Source organism: Drosophila subobscura, chromosome A (genome assembly GCF_008121235.1).
Source record: "Drosophila subobscura isolate 14011-0131.10 chromosome A, UCBerk_Dsub_1.0, whole genome shotgun sequence".
NCBI lineage: Eukaryota > Metazoa > Arthropoda > Insecta > Diptera > Drosophilidae > Drosophila > Drosophila subobscura.
This window is the reverse complement of record NC_048530.1, coordinates 3,611,785-3,633,514: the sequence shown is the minus strand read 5'-3', so window position 1 is coordinate 3,633,514 and position 21,730 is coordinate 3,611,785. Positions and strand designations below refer to the sequence as shown.

General features: G+C 48.2%; 1 protein-coding gene and 1 pseudogene across 2 annotated transcripts; one reads left to right on the top strand and one right to left on the bottom strand.

The window, feature by feature from the left end:
• Nucleotides 1-4,198: 4,198 nt before the first annotated feature.
• LOC117893158 overlaps nt 4,199-21,730 on the bottom strand; it is an 84,057-nt pseudogene continuing 66,525 nt past the window's right edge.
• On the top strand, nt 11,932-16,111 carry LOC117889675. Of its 2 annotated transcripts, XM_034794114.1 has the most exons (3): nt 11,932-12,110; nt 14,471-15,830; nt 15,889-16,111. In XM_034794114.1, the coding sequence occupies exon 2, from the start codon at nt 14,480-14,482 to the stop codon at nt 15,677-15,679; it is 1,200 nt and encodes a 399-aa protein (XP_034650005.1). In that variant the 5' UTR covers nt 11,932-12,110; nt 14,471-14,479; the 3' UTR covers nt 15,680-15,830; nt 15,889-16,111. The 2 variants fall into 2 exon arrangements, with proteins under 2 accessions (XP_034650005.1, XP_034650006.1); XM_034794115.1 differs by lacking the exon at nt 11,932-12,110 and having other exon boundaries at nt 14,387-15,830.

Genomic DNA, 21,730 nt, shown 5'->3' with positions numbered 1-21,730 from the left:
TGCAACAGGTCCGGAGCCAGCAGACCGCCGCTCACGTAGCCAAACACGCCTGAAATGCGAGGCCAGCACACAAAAAAGGTCCTGCCTGCTGCTGCCACAGTGGCGCCAAGACGCTGCAAAAATGTTGCCAAGAATGCGGCAGTGGCAGTGGCAGGCAGCAGGCGCAAAATTATGTTTGAACTTGGAGTTGGATAATCTGAACAAGGGAATAGTTTTTATCCGCGATCAACTCAACATTTCCGCGTTTTAGCAGCACATTTCCAGAGCTTTCGGCTGAAAGCTCTCTCCTCTCTCTGCTCTGCGCTCTCTCCGCTCCACTGTGTGCACATTTTCTAATTTGCGAGACCCTCGCCCTGAAGCTCCCGCACCCAGGGAAATTCCATGCGGCAAACATACTTTTGTTCTTATCAGCCTGGGCAGGCGGGCAGGCAGCGAGGCGGCGTTGCCTCTCCTTTGAAGTCGCCTCTGCTCTGCCCAGCGCCATAATTCAATTAAAATGGCAGCCGTCGACCGAGCAGCGATCCCCAGACCACGTCAGCGAGGAGGACTCCCGACTCCCGAGTACATTGTTTCGCCTCCAGACGCTCTGTGGCTTTAAAGGCCTTAAAGAATTTGTAGGAGGGAGCCAAGTGGAGCCGCTGTGGGTTGGGGGTGGAATCTGGTTCAGGTTCAGGTGTGGCGACGGACCAGGTTGTAGGCTGCTCAAAATTTGCATGCAAACAATGACATGCATAAACAAGTAGCCCCCAAAACAACAGCAACAGCAGTCAGGATAGGCAGCGGCAGCGGCAGCGGCAGAGACTGAGGCAGCGGCAGCGGCAGCGACACATTCAAAGCCAACATTGACGCTTGTGATGATGATGGCGACATCGTCATAACGCAGGAGCCACGCTCGGACACGCCAGAGGAGAGAGGCAGAGGGCAGGGCACCGTCTGCACTGCATTTCGACCATTGTCCTTGCGGCCAGACAGCCAGGAATGGGCGAGTGAAGCGGGGGGAGGGGCAGGGGTGCTGGTCACGCCTACGGCAGTTTTTTGTGTGTGCCTGCCGTGCCATCACAGCGACTGACAGATGCTTGGAGATGGCAAAGGCACAGCAGCAACACCATCCGATAGTCAGTCTTTGCTGAGGAATGTGCAAATATTCAAGCTACAAAAATCGTGTAACCGAGAAACACAGCGCTTTATTTATCCGACTATTTATTGCATCTCTCTTTGTGCTGCCTTCGCAACTTCGCAACAGCGCAGTCGGCAGAGAAGCAACTTCGTGTCCACTGTGGATCGGCTGAGCGTCGCGGCAGCGAAGCAAGAAACGTTTCCAGCTACCTGTCTGCTGTCTGCTGTCTGCGCGTGCAAAGCTCTCTCGCTCTCGCTCGCGCTTATGCTGCCTCTGTGCAAGCTCTCTGAGAGGTAAACGCATGGTGAAGATCCGTTATGGCCCATGCACGCGTGAGACAGGGAAGCAAGAAGCTCACTTTTGTGAGTGACGCTGCCCCTGGATTACAGTATCACAGTTTCAGGCCTGTGGTTGACGCATCTCTGATGGCCTTAACGAGCATTCATGGACCGGCCATAGATTTGCCTTGGGCCCTATCAGATGGTGCCCACCTGCCCTGCCCACCTGCGCATCAGCCCAGGCCACGATTAGCTGCATGAATGATGGCGGCTGGGCACATGATTCCTGCTGTGCGACTGCCTGGGGGCAGCAGGCAGCTACTCGCAGAGGGAGAGTCATCGATTGAATTCATTTTTCAGTTTTTATTCCACGAAATGGTAACTTTTGGGCTTTCATTATTCGAATGAACACTCCCACACTCGTTGCTCATATTTACTATTCTGCGTTACTGAGAGCGGCTTGCACGTCTCGTCTTTGGCCAGCCCCTCCACTTCTCCCGCCACTCTGCCAGCTCATTGTCTGCCACCCAATCCCAGTGCCAGTGCCAGTGCCATTCAATTCTCTTGCAGCACTCAACTCGTCATTGCAGGGCGCAGAAAAAACTTTCAATTCACGCACGCAAGTTGGACAGTGCGGGACAGGACAGGAAGAGTCCTTCGACTCGCATGAAATTCAATCAGAACTTTGGGAGAACTCCGCCTCTGTCCCTCCGCTGCCAAAAATTTCTAAGCGCAGAGACAGCGAGCCGGGGAGCCGGGGAGGAGACTGGAATCCAAACGATTCGAGTGCTTGCGAAAATTTAAATATGCGCGCTGCATACAGTGCGTGCCAGCAGTGAATGGCCAGAGCAAGGATGGTGGGCAGAAGAGGGGAGGGTGTCCTGCAGGTACGCAATGTTTTTGGCATTAGCCGGCAACGTTTTTGTGCTATTGCTGCTGCGATTTTCAAATCAATTGGCAAGCAGAACAACAAAAGCGCAAACACACACACACACACACACACACAGCGTCAGTGTGTGTGTGTGTGTGTGTTCTGTGAGTTGTGCTTTGGCGGCATTTACTTGGTGCAGTAACATAAATTACCACAGACAGCGACCACAGAGGCACTCACACTCGCACAACATAATAAACGGTGGACAGGTCATGACCAGAAGGAAGGGCAGCAGCAGCAGCAGCAGCAGCATCAGCAGAAGCAGTCGTCCATGCGGTGGTCGCCGTTCGGCGGTCGGGGCTAGTGGGTGGTGCTGGTGCTGGTGGCGGTGGTGGCACCGCAGACGAACCGCCGCGGCAGCCACTGCAACGTTCTGCGGCTTGCAAATTATTTACTTAATTGCCAACGAAATGTGTCTAATGAGCCAAATGGCAAAATGCAATGAATGGCAATGCGAAGCACTCGAATGGCACAAAGGATTACACGCACACACAGAGAGAGAGAGAGAGAGAGAGATGCAAATATGTGTGCACATATTTATCTATGCACAGGTATGCCATTTACATACATATTTGCATTTGCAAACACTGAAGCTGATCAAAATGCCATTTGGCATCTCTATTGCACTCTCTTTGGGATTGCATTTCTTGCTCTCTTTAAGCTGAGCTTTTTCAGCAGCGCCGTTTCGCACTGCAAGTGAGAGCGCGACTGATCTGGTGAGCGCAACAAAGCAAAAGCAAGAACGAAAGACGCGAGAGAACGGAAAGCTGCATAGGCCGCCGGTCGTGCAGGTGCAGGTGGTACAGTGGGCAGTGCAAGCAAAAACAATAATAATTTTACTTTAACGCTGCACCACTGGCTATAAGCTTCAAATATATTTAAATTAATTTCTCTTTTCGTTATTCAGCAACATTTTCCATCCAAAATTTCGTTCTATCTATCAGCAAGCTCCATTTGGCCTGACCCAAAATCTATTCAACTCATTCAAGCTCCATTTGCTTCACTTTGTTCGTTCCACACACAAAAGCATACACAATGCCATGTCCTTTAAAGTCGGTCCTTTTGATCCGTTGGCTCCGCTTTGTTCTTTGCTTAAAGCCTAGTAATCAGATCGAAAATGTATCGGCAATGTTCATACTTTGCAAGAATGCTGATACAGCGCTGGAGTAGATCGAGCATCGGGCATCGAGTTGAACTGGCATCATATTTCGTCCGTTGCATAAACATCCGCCGAGAACGTCTGCACGTGGAGCTGACGCGGTGGAATATCTGAACATTAAAATCGTCTCTCACTGCCGTTGGCCGAGGCCCCGGTAGCTTAGAGAAACGTAATAATTTGTGTGTGTCACCGCACACATGAAATTACGGATCAGACTTGAGAAGAAACGAGAAGGGACGAGTGAGACGCATCTTACGCGTCACGACTTGTATACCCGGCACTCAGTCAGTGTACTTGTACCATATTGTTTTTGTTTTGAATTTTACATTTGACATTGTACATACTTTCTACACCTCACATCTACATCAACATAACTTCTCACGTCAACACGCTATTTTCGCTCGCCCCCCTCCCCTAGAGCCGCACACGTGTAAGAAACGTCTCACACGTCCCTTCTTGTTGTAATTGGAAAAAAAACAATTTCGGACATTAACTTAATTATTTTATTCATTTGCTTTGATTTACTTCATAACCAATTAAAAATGCACATTTTTTAATTGTTTAAACAAAACAATTTTCGACCTTTCAACATGGAAATATACTTATCCATTTGTCTGCCTGTATATAAACTTAAGCTACATTATACAAAAAACAATGCGTAATACGATTATATGTATGTGTTTATCAAAAATATTTATATGAAAAATTACGGCTTACGTTTTGGCCTTTGCCTTGGACTTCTTTTTCTTCTCAAAGGAGCTGAAATCCACAGTCTGGGAATCATCCTCATCGCCGTATTTCTCCAGCAGACGATCCATGAGAGAATTGAAGTTGGATTAGCGTTCAGAATTTCCACCGGAGGCCTCCAGATCTTCTTCGTCTTTTTTCAGCTGGCGCTGCCGAATGCGCTCCTGGATGACCTGGGCCTCTTCGAACTCACGCGCATACTTGTTGTGGCGCTGCTTGCGCTTGGCAGCTGGCTCCTCCGTGAAGGCCTTGTATTCTGGAACCTCCTCGGCAGCAATCATGGCCTCCACCATTACTTTGATGCGCGGCTCGTCCTCCACCATCATGAAGGGGACATGACTCATGAGGTAGTTCAAACAGCCACCCAGGTAGGCCTTCTTGACGTCCGTGCGCTCCAGCTCCGAGCCGACATACTCTTTCTCAATCTTGTTGATAACTTCCACGGTGATTGGTTTGAATATTTTGCTCCACAAGTCCAGCGATGAGGACAGCTTGCCGTCCGAGTCGTCATCGTCATCGATGATACCTTGTTCGTCGTACAATGCCTTCTTCTGAGTGTCTGTAAGCACTTGGTAGATCTTCGACAGCACCTTGAACTTTTGCGTCGACTCCTTCTTTTGGTCCTCCGGCACACGGTCTGGGTGCACCAGCAGTGACAGCTTGTGGTTTGCCTTCTTAATCTCCTTCTCTTTGGCATCCTTCTGGAGACTCATTAGCTTGTACACATCTCGTGTCTCAAAGTACTTCTCGCACAATTCCAGCGTCGACATATTTGCTTTTTAGTGTTATTTTACTTCGCAGTTTTCGGCAAACATCAAGCAGAAAATGCGCCAAAATAATTACAAAGTATGGCCTTTCATTTGCGAAAATACTCAAAAATACTAAACAGTATTTTAAAAAAGCCACTTCGATCTGAAAGAAATCGTAAAAATAGTATAGATGATAGCTTTATACAAATTCATCCGTCTCTTTGCTACCAGGAAACACTCATTTGAAAATAATATCTACAAATATTTTAGTCTGCGGATGTTATTCCCAGCCATATGCAAATTCTCTGTCATATTTTCAAACTGCGGAATATGCAAAGGGTATCGTTTCATGGGTTTCCATAAATGTACATTCAACATTGGATAGTTTCGAGCCCAGATTGTCGCCATCGCCCCTCGGCACGACCCTGTGGAGCAGTACTTGGTCCCAAATGGAAAACAACTTCAAACATTTTGTTAACAGCCCAGCCGGGTCTGTGTATTGGCAACATGAAGAACAGTCCAATAAGTTTAACAAATTAAAAATGCAAATAAATTCAATATAATCTCATTAATCTATTATAATTGTTTCCTTTTTTGCCCTTTGTTGGCCTTAAGCTCGTTTAGAAGCACGGTGGCCATTTATCTTTCAACTTCAGCGGCATTGTTGCCTCCGTTTGATTGAGACTTTACCATGTGTTTGCTAGGTCCCCTTTTGGAATATAGAACATATCTATATTTGTCAAGCTGCTAGCAACATACCAACGAATAGCACACAAATACTATCAATGCCACACAAATACTATAGATACCACAAAATACTATCGTCTGACTTTCTAGATTATTTCGGCCTGTTCACCAAATTGGGATCCGATTGGATCATTATTATGGCCACAATGAAGAAATTAATTTGCAGTGGCTAAACCCACCCCGTCCCGCAGCTTATATTTGTTTTTTTTCACATTCTCTCATTCACACACTGCTTCTGCAGAGTGCGACCTCTGCCTCTCGCGTTCCTCTGTCTCTGCCTCTGCCTGGACCCTGCAGTACAGATGTTGTGTACTGAGTACCGGGTATAAAGTTGTGACGCGTAAGAAGCGTCTCACACGTCCCTTCTCGTTTCGATCTGAGTACTAGGCTTCAGCTGCAAAATAATTTCCGGTAAACCGGACAGTGGACAATGGAGAATCGTAGCGAATACTTTCGGAGCAGCAAGAGAGGCGACAAAGGGTTGGGGGCCAAAATGGTCATGTTTGCATATGTTGCTGGTGTTCCTGGCTGGCTGGCTGGCTGTGGGCTGTGGGCTGTGGGGGGAAGTGGATGGGCTGAGGTGTGTGTGTGCGGGGTGAGAGGTGTCTGGTTTTGGTTGCATGCCGTGGATGGGCGTGGCATATTGAACATTAGCTAAAACTCAAGTGAGCCGCAACGAATTGAAACGAATCGAATTTCTAGCCCAGGCCTTGAACGAAGGGGAAAGGAATGTGCCACAAGGAACCTCCACTGTGTCTATGCCTGTGTGTGTGTGTGTGTGTGTGGGGCGCAGCATTTTGCGGCGTGTTTGTGCAGTGACAGCAACAGCGACAAAGTTGATTTATCAGTTTGGTGGCCATTAATCATCGCAGCGACAAGTTGGACAGCCAACGGACCAGCTGGGGTCAAACACTGTTCCTCTTTGGATGGTAGTTGTTGTCCCCCTTCCCTCTCCCCTTGTTGTTTTTGTTGTTGGCTGCTCGCTGATACTCTCTTGGCTAACGGTCAACAATGTCGCTAACGCTTCAGCGCTTCGCTACGCCATTTTCCCCGTTGTCTTTTGTTTTTGTTATTCTCTTTCTCTTTTTTGGTTTTGTTTCACTTTGAGATAATAAAACAAGCAGCTGAGATCGATGGCCAAGCGCTGGGGAGTGGTGCGCTCTAATAACCGAAGAGAGACACTGGCTTAGCACACACACACACACACACATTGAACGAGACCTTCTGCACACAGGTGACACGCCATCCCGCCTCCCCTGCCTCGTGTCCCTTTAAGCGATTTGTTTTGCATTAGCTCGTTGAATGAGAAATTTTCTTGGCTGCATTTCAATTCACAGCACATAAATCGACAAATCGTTGCCGTTGGCTGGGGACAAACTTTTGCGGCACCCCCACACCCATCCCACACCCATAACCACCCTCAACCTCTAAGCCCTAAGTATCCTTCTCAACTGGCAACACTTTGCGCCATTGCCCCCTGCTCGCCATAGTCTTTGGCCATTTATCTGCGCTGCGCAGGTGACACGCAGTGGAAAATGTGCAAAATTGCTGGACATATATATTGATCTCCGCCTGCCTCACACCTCCCCTCGCTCCCTCCCTCATCCGCTTTTTGCAGTCATTTGCAGAGCACGAGGCGATAAATGTTAAACGGCCAAATCGATGGCAACACATGCGAGCCAAAGCCAAAGCCCAAGCTCCAGGAGAGGTACTACTACAGGAGCGAGCTATGCCATCACAGGACACAGTACACAGGACTCTCTGCCTTGGCTTGACTTTACTTTTGACCGGTTTTAGTGGTGGCCACCCGCTGCTCTGCCCCACTGCCAGGGGCTGCAATTAAAGCGTCGCCCGTTAAAGCCGACAGCAGCGAATGCAAAGCGAGGAGATGGAGCCACAAGCGCGAATTGCGGATACTCTGCGTGAATTGGGGGTATAATTTGAAGATTTCTTAGGATTGGGAGCTGATCACTCTACACTTGAGTAGATACATGAAACACGAAATAAATTGCACAAGAAATACAATTTGAATATCGCAACGTTCTCTCTGCGTCTGGGACTACTCTCTTCTCAATTCGCTTTTGTCCGTTCTTGCTTTGCGCGCTGCTGTCGCTTTAAAGCGAATTGAAGCCCACGCACGATCTTGCTATTGGGAGTTGGTCATTGCATTGGAACGAATTCGCCCACGCTCACTATTGCTTAGCGGCGCTGCTGCCGTGAATTGGTAATTGCACTGGAGCGAATTCGCCCACGCTCACTTTTACTTAGCGGCGCTGCTGCCGTGAATTGGTAATTGCATTGGAGCGAATTCGCCCACGCTCGCTTTTGCTTTGCGGCGCTGCTGCCGTGAATTGGAATTTGCTTTGGAGCGAATTCGCTCACGCTCGCTTTTGCTTAGCGGCGCTGCAGTCGTGAATTGGAATTTGCTTTGGAGCGAATTCGCCCTCGCTCGTTTATGCTTCGCATTCTCGTGTTTTAGTGGATGTAAATATCCCAACACTGGGATAATAGATAATTTTACTTGAATGGGTCTGTTTGTGAGTATATTTGTGCATATTAGAGTACATTAATGGCTGTATGTATTCCATTAAAACATCATGGGGTCTCTTCTACTTTGCGGATATCCCAAGTTTGACTCGTAAGCCATTCGTTATGCGCTTTCCGGCAAAATATGTGGACTCTGAGTAAGTTACTTGACACCCCCGCTGGCATTGAGGCTTTGGCATGGTCTGCTCGAGTCTGGTCTGGTTTAGTTTGTTAGTCTGTCTGCTGTTTGCGATGTGTGCCAGGCATAAATAGCACATGGCCATAGTCGGAGTCGGAGGCAGAGGCAGAGGCAGAACCAGAACCATAGACAGAGTCAGAGGCAAACCGATAGCCATAGTCACAGTCAGACCCATGGCTATAGCCACGACTATGTCTACGGCCATCTCCCTGTGTAGATATTGCGTAGGTGGCGTGCGATATTTACACAGGGAGCCACGCAAAAAGCAAAGAGAGGACGAGGGCGAGGGCGAGAGAGCGTGGCAGAGAGAGCGGAGCGTGGCAAATGGAACGGTAAAGTGGAGCCCAATGATGTTGATAGTTGGGCTGGGAGTGGAGTTACGGTTACAGTTACAGTTACAGTTGCAGCTTTGCCACTGGCACAGTTACTCGAATTGTGTACACACACACACGACGGCAGTTGAGAGCTGCGTGGAGATGTACTATCCATGTATCTTTTGTGTGCTTAGTGTAATTTCAACTAATTGCTTAATCAATAAACACACAAAGTTCAATTACTTTTATGAGCCGGCCATCAGCCAGGAGCTGGGCTTCTTTTACTCCACACCCACACCTGAGGGGCAGCAAAGGGGAGAGTTCTCCCCAGCAACATTCCATACAAATAATCCTGACCAAATACTCACCTTCAAAATTCGATACGTTTGGCTCTACAATTGGCTGCAGTTTACTGCCGGATTATTCCCGGAATAAGCCCCGCGCCAACACCCACCAACACCTGACCCAGGATTATCCGCCCCCTCCGTCATGCTGCTGTGAAGCTGTCAAAAAATTTGCTGAGCCTGCCTAATTTGTGCCGCGAGCACAGTGTTCGTTTTTTGCTTTGTTTGGTTCATGAATTCATTAGAATGGGGCTGGCTGGGGTGTCGGGGTGTGGGCTGGATCTTGTTTAGTGCGAGGAAGTTTTTGGTCAAGCTAAGCGGCTTAAAATTGTTTGGCGCACAGCCAGTCGGCGACGTCAAATGGCTGCCATCAACGCGGATTTTTCGGCGGCACCGGACCCGCGACTTACCAGTTCAATCCCTGTGGCCCCCTATCCTGCTTCAGGTTAGCAGACTTCCTCTTGGGCGATAGCTTCGCCCCAAATGCGATCACACAAAAACCCAATTAAAAAGTTTGCATTTTTATGCCAAGCCACGAAAAAAAAGGAAAGAAAAAGAAAAATAAGTAGAAGAAAAAGATGTCGAACCCAAAGCGGCGGCGCAGGAGGGGACGGAGAAAACGCGTGCGGAAAACTGTTTGTCAAATAATTTTTCACAAGGCAATAGAGAGACAGCCAGTTGAGAGCACGAAGGGATGGCACTGGGGACGGGACTTTGGCTGGGGAATGTGCGATATGCTGATAAGGCCAGCCAAATGATAGAGGGAGGAGCACCAGACGGTGGGGGGCAGGACAGCCATTAAGTGGGCATGGCCAGTCGAAGAAAATATAAATACGAAAAATAAATGGAATTGTGACATTTACGCTTTTTGCTAGCTTAGAGAGTGTTAATACTTTGGCACGTAACCGGGAGGGCAGAGGAGCTGTAAAATTGGGGGAGAGCGAATGGCAGTTCCAGTTGCCACAGGGCAAGAGGTACCGGGTACAGTCTCTCCTCAAACAGTTAGCGACTGTCGCGCAGATGTCACAGGACAAGGATGAGGACGAGAGAGGCGAGAAAACATTTTCCAACTTACTTTTTGGAAATTTTAATTATTTTTCTTGTTCGCTTTTTTTTGTGCTTTTGTTTTATTTATTTTATATTTGTGAGTGTTGCCAAAACCCCCCATGGGTTGTCCATCTTCATACCCCCTACACCCCACTCCACCCCCCCTGGCACTGTCTTTGTGCCCGTCCCTGGTTCTGTGTGTATTTTATTTTTACATTTTAATTAAAACGCAATTTGCACTTACTTAGAAAATCATTTCGCTTCAGCTTTTCGGTCTCTTTTTCAGTCGTTTTTTTTTAATTTAATTTTTTTTTTATATTTTGCTGTGTTTTGTGTATTGTTTATTTATCTTCACTGCTTCCCCCCGATTCAGCTGCTGCCAAAGTTGTGTCTTTGAGGAACCAATTAATTTGAGACTCAAGTTTGTGACTCAAATTTTGCATTAAAAAAATGGCAAAAATGTTGAAAATACTTAAAACTCCATTGGGGATCTCTATAAGGAGATTATGTGTAGGTGCAAGCTGCAGGCAGCTAACAAATCGTTGCCACTGTCAGTGCCGCTGCTGCACTACTTTCGCTGGCAGCTGATTTAATCTGTTTGAAAATTTGAATTTTATTCAATTGCAACTAATCAGGCTTAGGGCACGTGGGCAGTGGATTGTACGAAAATTGGCAAGTGCAATGGAGGGAATTTCTCGCTGCTTTCAGCTGTTTATTACATTTTTGCCCATCAAATAATCGCAAAAGCCAACAAATTCAACACCCACACAGCCCAGACCCCGGCCTCCAGGGCGCAGCACGCGTCGCTTTTTAATTGTTCGCTGGCCAGCGGCAAAATGTTTGAATAGTCCCGAATTCAGCACTGACTGCGAGTGCATAATTAAAATTGAGAGCAGTAGCGGAGGAGGGACGGACTAGGAGGACCTCTCATAATTCTCTCATAATATTTGGTCGGATGTTGGTTTGCGCCGTGCGGCTTTTGTTTTGTTGTGTGCATAATAAAATACATACATATACATATGTTATCTCATTGATCTATTACCACACACACACACACACAATGGGCATAGCTGTAGGTGAGGCAGCAGAAAGGTTAGCAAGTGCGAAAAGCACACAACGAGGAGAGGGCAGCAGCAAGCAGAGCGGGCAGCAGCGAGCAGAGAGCGGGCAGCAGCGAGCAGAGAGCGGACAGCAGCGAGCAGAGAGCGGACAGCAGCGAGCAGAGAGCGGGCAGCAGCGAGCAGAGCGAGCGTGGGAGAGCAAACCGCAAGAGCGGGGAGAGCGAAGGTGAGCGCAGAGAAATGTTAAACGAGAGTGGAACAAGTGTGCAAGTGCGAGAAGTGTAAATGCGAAAACGAGACAGATGTGATGATAACATTGAGCTCGGTCCTTGTGCCATGACGGGCACAATGGGCATGCAGGCAGAAAAGTTCATGGAGAGAAGAATTACCACTCAATGGGATAGCAAGGGAAATGGCATACAACTGAGAGGGAAGTGAAGGAGGAGAGCGCGAAAATTGCAACGAATAAACAGCTAATTTGTATTAAGAAAAGAAAGCGAGAGCGAGTCGCTGGGGTTGGGGCTTACCCACGGTCTAGCCTTGCCAAGATCCTGTTTGCTTCTTGTGGAACGTTTGTCATTTTCGAACGTCACTTTTCACTTTGACGTAAAGTACAGAACAGATTAGATAAAATAGATTCCCACAGACTTCCAAATATTTGTGTATGCGAATTTTTATATGGAACCAAGTAGCAGTATACTTAAGCATCAACAACTAAACATTTCAGCATAACTAAAAACATATTGAGACGGAACACAGCTCCACACAGAGCTGGAAACACACAAAGCAGAGAGCTGCCCAAAGAGAGCTTCGAGGAGACATTCGAGCATCCATTTCAGCAGCAATATATTTTGGTCGCAAGTCAGCCTTAAAAGCGTTTACGCAACCCAAGTAAGTTATTAAAAATAAACATAATTAGTTGCAGTCCCTGATAGCACACACTTTGACCCCGCTTGATCTTGGGCCACGTTTCCCTAGCTACCCCTGAGTGGGCGGCACACCTTTCTTGTAAGTAGTTCTATCGCCCTTGAGGAGCGTTTTCTGGATAATAAATCCATTTCATAAAGTGTTGATGATTCTGGGGGGATCGTCCCACAGCCGACGGCACTTGCCCGCAGCCGTAGCTCAGGCCAAGTGGCTCCGCAAACAATTTAATTAAAATATGTCAGCCTACGACACCCGCAACACCCGCAACACCCGCAACACCCGCCCACCACGCGGTGCCAGCCACCATCCACAGTGGCAAAAGAGCGAACAACAATTGTTGCTGGGATAAAATGCCAAATTGAAATATTTTGCAGCCGTGACAGGCAAGCGGGTGACAACTTTTTGGGTGTTCTCCTGCCGCTAGACAGGATTGGATGGGACAGGACAGGACAGGACAGGACTCTCGCAGTCGTTTGCTTGCCACTTGCTCCACATTTTGAGTTGATGTTGCCCACAGTAGCAGTTTCAGTGGCACTAGCCATTGCCAGCCCCTTGGAGGTTTCTCCCACTGTTCGTCCCACTCTGTCGCTTGCTGCCGCTGCTGCCTTGGTTTGTCTTTTGTTTTTGCGTTTTTAATTTTGCTTTGTGACCATTTACCTACCCAACCCCCAGCCCACCCTCACCCAGCCATTGCAAATACCCGTTGCCATTTACTTTATTTTTTCGCAGTTGTCAACTGCCTTTAGCAGCACCCACAACAGCCACCCGCCACTGACAATCAGCACGAGTCTCTGCTGGCAACACCCTTGTGTTGTCTTCATTTGTGCAATCTTTTCTTTCTGCTTCGCGTCGCCATTTGATAAGTTTGACAGCGGCTACTTCTCACACAACCCTCTGGCCAGCGCGCCAGCAGTATGGCTGCTCCCTCGCTTTGTCCGCAGACCAGCAGACACCTCATCCCTTTCATTCCACTTTTCGCCATTCTCCTGCTCCACTCTCGCGCTCGCTCTCTCTCTCTCTCTCTCTCCTGCTGTCTATTGTTGTGCAAATAAGCAGCGCTCAGGCGTCAAACTGAAAATAAATGAGCCAAAAGTGGGGGAGACACAGCGAAAGTGATGGGCAGAGGAGAAACACAGAGAGAAAGTGTAAGGGAAAGGCAGTGGGAGTGGGTGTGAGCCTGGGTGTGGGGCAAGAGTACGTAGGATGACGATGATATTCTTGTTGCTAAAGTGAAAACAAATTAACTATCTCACGCTGAGTTTTTGTTGCTCTGCAGCAGAGAGCGGGCACAGGAGCGGGCAATAGGCGGGAGGGGAGGGTAGGAGATGAGGAATGGGCAAAAGTGTAGGAAGCAAAGCAGCAGACAAAGGAGAAGCAATCGCTAGGCTCAAGCAAACACTCGACAAAAAGGCTCCAAGGATTGTCCAAGTTGACAACTTTGTTGATTCAGCATTACCCTAACCAAAAGAAGAAGAGCAAAAAAGCGAAAAGAAAAGAAACGAAACGAAACAAGACAAAGCGGCTGTCGGAAAAGGGGCGAGAAGAAACAGTCAACAGAGCTGTCAGTCAGCAGGCATCACAATAATGGTGGCACCTTCAGCTGCTGCCACCCCTGCCCCACCCCCAAACAACCAAAGCCCCACACTAATCGTATATCATTGAAGCTGCTTATGTTCAGAGTGAAATAATTATTACCGCTACTCAGAGAGCTTTCAACTGCATGAAGTAGATATACATATATTTTGGTATGTCTGTCTGACACACATAAATATGTATGTTTGGCTGCATTTGTGTGCACCGACAACAGACACGGAACGAAAAACGTTTCTTGCTTCTCTGTCCATACGTAGTAACGGATCTTTGCCATGCACTTACTTCCGAGAGAGTTGCGCAGCGGGAGAGTAAGCGAGGGAGAGAGAGCACCTTTGGCACCTTTGGCACCTTTGCACGCAAACGAAGCCCAAAAACGTTTCTTGCTTCTCTGCCGCTGCGGGCAGCAGAGCAATTGTGCGTAGGCCACATACGAAGTTCTTGCTCTGCCACTGCAGCGAAGCTTTTTCCGACTGCGCTGCTCGAGATCTTTTCGTATGCTGCCGGGCTTTGGCATAAATCTCAGAGGCTACGAGTACGGCAAAAACTGTAATGACACGAATCAAAAAATCCCAACATCTAGCACCATTTGAATCCTCTGTAGGTGCACACAAAGCAAACTCGTCACTCAATTCCTTAGTCTCAAACAGACGACCTGTAGAAACACACAACAAAAATTCTGTGAAACAGAAAAATAATTTTACTTTCTTTCGCCTGTGCTAATTTAATTCAAGGGCAACGCAATGGCATTTATTGCACGACGCAATGACAAGGGGAAACGTGTGGAGCAGAACCTGCTGTCTGGCAGAGCTGCAGCTGGACGCGACAGTCCAATGCCCAACTGGGGAGCCCAAAGTGATAATGATGAGTCCGATGCGGGACTAACCGATCGTACGCTTGTGGCTGAAGCCGATACCGATACCGACACCGATACCTCATCCTGCACTCTGGTGGGGGATCGCGGGGATGTTGGTGAGTATCTGGAGAGCGACGCTGAAACCCTGAAGAACTTCTGCCAGGAGTTGGAGGAGGATGAGGCCGCTGATGCATTGACTGGACTCCACATCGATGGCAATGAGTCGCCCATCGAGGAGGATTGGCTCAGCGAGAGCCCCACCCTTGTGCATGCCGATTCCATCGGCGACTGCAGCGACCTCGGCGACTATCAGGGAGATTCTTCACCCACTGCTTCCGCTTCGGTGTCTTCGCAGTCCATGTTCAGCTGGACCAATGCCTATGCCGATGTTCTTGAGCCATCGAAGGGTGGTGACCGCTTTTTGCCATCACTGAACCTGGAGAGCAGCAGGCTGCAGACCGGCAGACTGCCGAGCGGCAAGCCAGAGAGCGCCAAGCCGAACGTCTCTGCCAGCTGCAAGAGCAGCGAGCAAAAGGAGTGCGAGAGAAAGCTGCGCTATGAGGAGTGGGTGCAGCGCAAGAATGAACAGAAGAAAGAGGATCTGTTGGCCAAGAAGCGTGCGAGTGAAAGACTCGAGAGACTGAACAAGGAGCGCATGGAGCAGTCCGAGCAGAAGGTCAGAGAGTGGAACCTTAAGAAGGCGCAACTCCTCCAGGAGCAGCGAAACAAGAAACCTTTGACCATCCCCAAGAAGTCCAGCACCACCTCGGTGCCCACCAATGCGAGCCGTCCCAGAGAGACCCCAGAGGAGCGCAGGCAGCGCCTTCAGGTGTTTGAGCGCAGCAGGGCCGCCAGAGAGCAGCGCCTGGCACGCGAGCAAGAGGAGAAGGAGCAGCGCATTCTGGCGCGCCGTCAGTTGGCCGATGGCGCCTTTTCCCGCTGGATGGAGAACGTACACACCCGCCCCAAGCCCGTGCCCTTCAACCAGGGCTTCGACTCGCTCCGCGGCACTGCCTCGAAGATTTACATCAATCCCAAGGAGTGGGACTCCAGCATTGACCCTCCGTCAGATGCTCGCGACGTCTAGTCAACCGACACACAACCAAAAAAAAATTTTATTGTTTTATTGAAATTTTAACATTGTTTTGGAATCGAAATTTGCAACAACAACCACAACAGGCCGCAACCCCACAACAGCCGAACAGAGATGAGGCATCAATAACATTGGATTGAATATTGTGAGTATTCCGGAAGACAATCTCCCGCTGTTGAATCCTCTAATAATATTGCTTGCAGGCAGACCCAAGACCTTCGCTTTGTGTTTGTGCTTGTCCAGGAGGACACCAAAATAGATGTTCCACGTTCCAATTGGTAACCGATGGATGGTTGATGGCTGATGGGCGACGACTTTCCGTCGCTGGGTTGCGCCTCACTTTCGCCACTCAAAAATTCAAACTCTATTTTTCGTTTGCTAAATTCAAAAAAATCAAAATAAATTGCGGCAAATGCAACAATTTAAGCAACGAGAAATTATTCATTTTAGCAGACATTTTTCATATATTTTTAAACATTTCCTCTTGTGTTTTGTGCACCGATTTCGGCTGCTGGACGCTGCACCTGTTGCCGTTGCTCGCCAAGCAGTGCAGCGCAGTTCTTTGCCAAGCAGTGCCAAGCAGTGCTGGCAATGCTAGACCAAAAAATAAGCGTCGTAGCTTGAGGGTTCTTGAATGGGAAAAGATGAGCCCAGAAGTGGCGTTTTATGTGCACAATTTTATGCTAATGGCTTGCCATGGAATTAGCAAGCAAATCCACGCGCAACTTTAAGCCAGTTGACACACGCACAGGGCCAAGAGCAAGAGGGAGACACACACACACACAAATGGAAATATGAAGCATACGCACTCGACAAAGGACTAACCAACGACCATCTCTACACAAGCCAGAGGGGTGGCTGAGTCGAGTCGGAGTCGGAGTCGCTAAGCCAGTTGGCACCAGTAACAATAACTTAGAAGCGCAAACAAGCAAAAGCTGCTGACGAGCCAAAGTTCCCCTTGCTGCTGCTGTTCTGGCTGTGTCCTGGATGTTACATTTCAATTGAAAGGATTTACATTTTGTTGTTGGGTTCTCAACATTTTTGTTTTACACTTAAGGTCGCTTGTCCTCCAAGAGGGGGAGCGACACACACACACACAGCCAGGACAAGTCATAATTGTGTGGCTCAGTCTGGTGTGTTTCGGATCACAGTTGGCGAGTCACTTGTCAACGCGTGTGTGGCTCTGCGTTCCTGTGTGCTCGGTGTGTGTGTCCATAATTGGGCACTTGAATGATTGATGGCCTTGTAGTTACTGCGTTACCGATGACAGCAGCACACGAAGATGCATTCAAATATTTTTGTATATTTACACAGCACTTGCCACAAGCAGTGCAAGTTTCTTTTCATATTTTTACAGCACTTACCACAAGCAGTGCAAGTTTTTTTTGTGCATCAGCCTCAGCATTAAGTTGCTATCAATTTGAGCTGCAAAAAAATGAAAGCTGCGTAATGAAGTTCCCGAAACGGATGCTCAGCGGCTATCAAGAGGTGAATATTTTTGCAAGCCTCTCAAAATATTTAGAGCATACTTTTGGCGCACAATTTATTTGCAATATTTATAAAAAAAAGTCTAAAGTCTTCATAAGTTTATAAACTATTATGGACAGTTATTTATAGTTTGAATTGAAGTTTTGTGGCGCTTTCCGATGTGTTTATGTTTGCTATTCCCGGAAGCTAATCCTAATTTCTGGTGAACTTTGATCCCTTTACTCGCTCGAACTGCACTCCACTCGAAATCTCACCTGAGCTGCTGATTCACTCACATTCAGACAGACATTCACGCGACTCAACTCTCGTTTGGTTGCCTGTCTAATGGCATTTTAATTGTCTCTTGCGAGTTGTGGGTAATATTTCTGTCATTATTGTGTCTCATCGTCATCGTCATCATCATCGTCGGCATTGACATCGTATGCAGCGTATGCGGTGGGTTGCCACAACAAATACACACACACACACACATCATACCCCCAGAGAGGGTGTGTTGCAGGGTGGTGGGGGGGGAGGACAGATGGAAGTTCTCAACCAGAAGTTTTTATTTCGAAAATAAACTCATTTTAAATACTTTTGCCAACAATTTGCCATAATTTGGCTCATTTCCTACAACACACGACGTTGCCAGCTTTGTCACTTGTCGGGGCACACAGCAAGGGGGCGGAGGGGCAGGGGATGGGGGACGGGGGGCAACGTTCACCGAAATTGGAATTGGAGATGCAGGCGGTTGGCTTTTGGGGTGCTACTGTTGTGGCATCGAGTGTGCTGCAGGAGTGGGGGGTGGGCCCCGCTTGACTACTAAAACTTTTGCGTGTGCTGTGCCAGGGGGCGTGGCAAGTTGCTGCTGCTGCTGCTGTTGCCACTGCTGCTGCTACTCCCCTTCGCCGCTTGCACATTTTGGCATTGTGTGTTAAGTTCTTAAGCGCTGCCAAAAACTTGAGCCGAAGCAGGCAGGCAGGCAGGCAGCCCTGAGGCGGCAACCCCACAAATGCTTGGGACGCACACGCACACACACACACACAGACACACACACACACACACAGGCACACATAAAATAGTTAAAGTGTAAGCGAGTCAAAAAGAGTCGACAGCGGGGTTACTCACTGAGACAAGACTTGCGGCACTTAGCGGGCTGCCGCTTGCTGCTCCAAAGCTTTCCTTCGATCGCTCTCTTTCGCTTGCTCTCTCCTTCGCTCGCTCTCTTTCGCTTGCTCTCTCCTTCGCTCGCTCTCTTTCGCTTGCTCTCTCCTTCGCTCGCTCTCTTTCGCTTGCTCTCTCCATCGCTCGCTGCCAAGAGCTTTTGCACGGGCAACACGTGAAAGCAATCTTTGCTAAGCTTTCTGTCCACCGCCCATGCAGTTTCATTGCGTCTCTTGCTATCTGCGAATATTCATTGCTATATTCCAGGGTATGCGCTCATAAAAAGTGCCGCCTATGCAGTTATAACGAGGTGAGTCGGGCAGGTGGGGTGGTGTTGGTGTTGGTGGTGGTGGTGGTGTCTGTTGGTGGTGCAGTTTGCTACTTTATTACAAGCAAAAACTGAGCCAAGCGGAAGACATCTCATTCCTGTCAAGACCCGACCGAACGTTTCTTCGGCTCTTTTTTTGTAGTCTGTTTGCATAATTTCCCAAAGAGAAGCAACAATTGAATGGGGGGAGGGAGAGACCCTCGGGTGGTTGGTTGGATGTGTCTCTGTCTGGCTTATACTCCGTATATATTGAACCGTCTATCCGCCGCACAGGGCAGACACAATTGCGCAAGGGTTGCCAGGTTCTCCTGCAAAGAAGAAGTTAGAAGAACAAGTTGGAAAACGGTGAAAGAAAATGGCAGGCAGCAGAAAAAGGGGAAACGGGGAAAAGGGAAGGACAGCCGGGAAGGCAGTCAGGAAGCGCTTACAAAAAGTAGGATAAGGGTTACACACAATGGACTCTCTCCCTTATGTGTTCAAAAATTACATTTTAAGTTCTGAAATTACAATACAAAATTGAAATATCTTATTTCGACGTTGCAACTGGGAAGAAGCAATTTTTCATGCGTATAAAACAGAGACAGAGCCGTTGGTTGGGGTCTCGGGCTGGAAGGGGGGTTGGGGCGGGGTGATTGTGTAACCAAGCATACGGCTAGAGGGACAAGTGAAGCCACAGAAAGGACACCCAGGGGTGGAGCTGCTCCAGCTCCAGAGGGACAGACACAGACACAGACACAGAGACGGAGCGACGGTGAGACAGAGGCAGCTAACGAGCCGCATGGCAGACAAAACTTTACAAAATTTATCAACGAGTTCTACGCTCTCTGTGTGTCTGCATGTGTGTTTGGGTGTGTGTTTGTAGCTGTATCTTTTGCATTTATGAAAATGTAATAATAACAAAAGACGCAATGCAGACGCGGCAAAAGTAAACTGAAAACAAACACACTCACAGCCCCACTCCCCAGCCGAAGAACAAGGAAACACACACTGAGCGGAAGCATATGTGTGAGTCTGTGTGTGTGCTGCAAGTGTGGCAACTCTAGACAAACATATGGCTCACTGAATGCACAATGTATCTCTGTATCTTCTCTTTCTCTGCCTCTGCAATGTGTAATTGTACGGAGCAGCTTCTCTTCTCTGCTCTTCCCCTTGGCAAACAAAATTTACAACTTAAAAAATTTGTCACAACAAATTATCATAAAATGTTCATCAAGCAAAGAAGCGCGGGAGAGAAAGGAAAGCATCTGAGCGATACTTTTGCTGAACAAAACAATGAGCTGAGATATGGAGCTGCCAAAAGGGGCAACTGCCAAGGAGTCCAGGAGTCTGCGAACCAAAGAATTTTGGGGATATTTCAGGATTACATATGTCATAACAGTTCAGTGTTGAAACTTTCTAGATGCTAGATTGGAAGCGCAAAAGATTACAATTAAAATTAAAATTACTCAGATGGGTGGCAGTGCGCTTGTGAGGCGAAGACAGACGCCAGACCCAAGGAACAATGCAATGCAATTGGTAGGCACACCCCGTCCCAATATTGGGACCCACCACTGTACTACTATAGCAATTAAGCGGCAGCGCAGCGGCAGAGCCCATTCCCATGCACAGTTCTAGCTTGCGCGCCAGCGGCCGTTCTTTCGTCTATCTCTCCCGCCTTCTTCGTTGCTGCACTTTGCTCGCGCTCTCCAGCCTCCGCCCCTACCTGCTCCAAAGCTCTCCTTCGATCGCTTGCTCTCTTCTGCATCGTTCGTCGCTTCTCCGTTTCAACTTTAAAGCAAGCAATAGAGATGCAATTAAAAAGGAATTGGCATAAGTATCGCCAACCAAAGTTGCACTACACTACAGTTGCGTTCTCTTCTCCATACCCTTTCTTCCTCCACACACACACAAACACACACACACACTCGTACTCCTCAGCGACTCCCACTGTTGGCTCTCTGAAGCAAAATGAAAGTCCAATTAGCAGCACAAATCAAAGTCGGGGCAGCAGAGGACGACAAGTGGCGTCAGTGGCAGAAATCTCCTGAATCTCAGCCAGAAACCAAAAACCAAACCAGCACCACTTCACCTCTATTCCCCGCACCCCCGCACCCCCGCACCGCTACACCGCTGCACCGCCGCACACCACTGCAGTGACCTCTTCATCCTGCAGCAGCAACAAAAAAAAACTTCACAAAAAAGTTAAAGCCGCGTGTCCAGCAAAGTTGTGTGGGCATTAAATTGATAGAGAAAAGTCGCTACTATGTCCCAAAAAAAATATACAAAAATGCCGCAACGATTGTTGCTACACCCAGGGGGGAGGGGAGCTACGGGTGGGCGGGGGAAAATGCTGAAGAGTTTGCTGCGATATTTTGCCTTTGATAGAAAAACAATTTTTCTACTCCATTTCACGCGTTCAAGGCAGCAGCGCCAACCGTATTCGAAGGGGGGTAGGGGAAAAATCACTCAGGGGTAAAGGAGCAACACAAAAAGAGAGCAAAGCGGAGGGAGAGCGAGAGCGAGAGCGAGAGAGAATCGTCAGCGTAAAGATGCCGCCAGACCGATAAACGGTAGAAATGAAATAACAATAAAAAGCAATTTTTTATATCGAACACCAAACTGAATCCAAACCTCACTCCCTCCCCACCCGTCTGTCTCGCGCTCTCTTTCTCTCTCTCAGTCGCTGGCGAAAGTTTTTCCCGAGTGCCCCCGAGTGTGTCTGTGTGTGTGACCCAATTTGTTGGCCTTGCTGCTGTTACCGTTGGCTGACTGGCTGACTGGCTGACAGGCTGCCCGCCAGTTTCTTGCAGTGTAAGCCCAAAACAAAAAACTTGTCGATTTGCACACCCCAAAATTCTCAGCGTAAGGGAGGGGCTGCGGCGGGGCGTGGGGCACATCATTAGCAATAATGACTGAAAATTCATGTTTGGTTTTTATGAATTCGTGAAGGGAATCCACACATCTGCCCCACGCCACAAAAGATACAAAAGTATCCAAGTAGCCACAAAGTTGATTCGTTCATTAGAAATTGTTCTGGCTTCAGGTTTGCTGGCTAACGCTACAAAAAAAAATAAACCCGCTAATCACTATTGTCAATAGAAGAAAAT

Excerpts from the sequence above, each read along its gene's own strand:
- LOC117889675 (XM_034794114.1), top strand. The coding sequence starts at position 14,480 with ATGGCATTTATTGCACGACGCAATGACAAGGGGAAACGTGTGGAGCAG.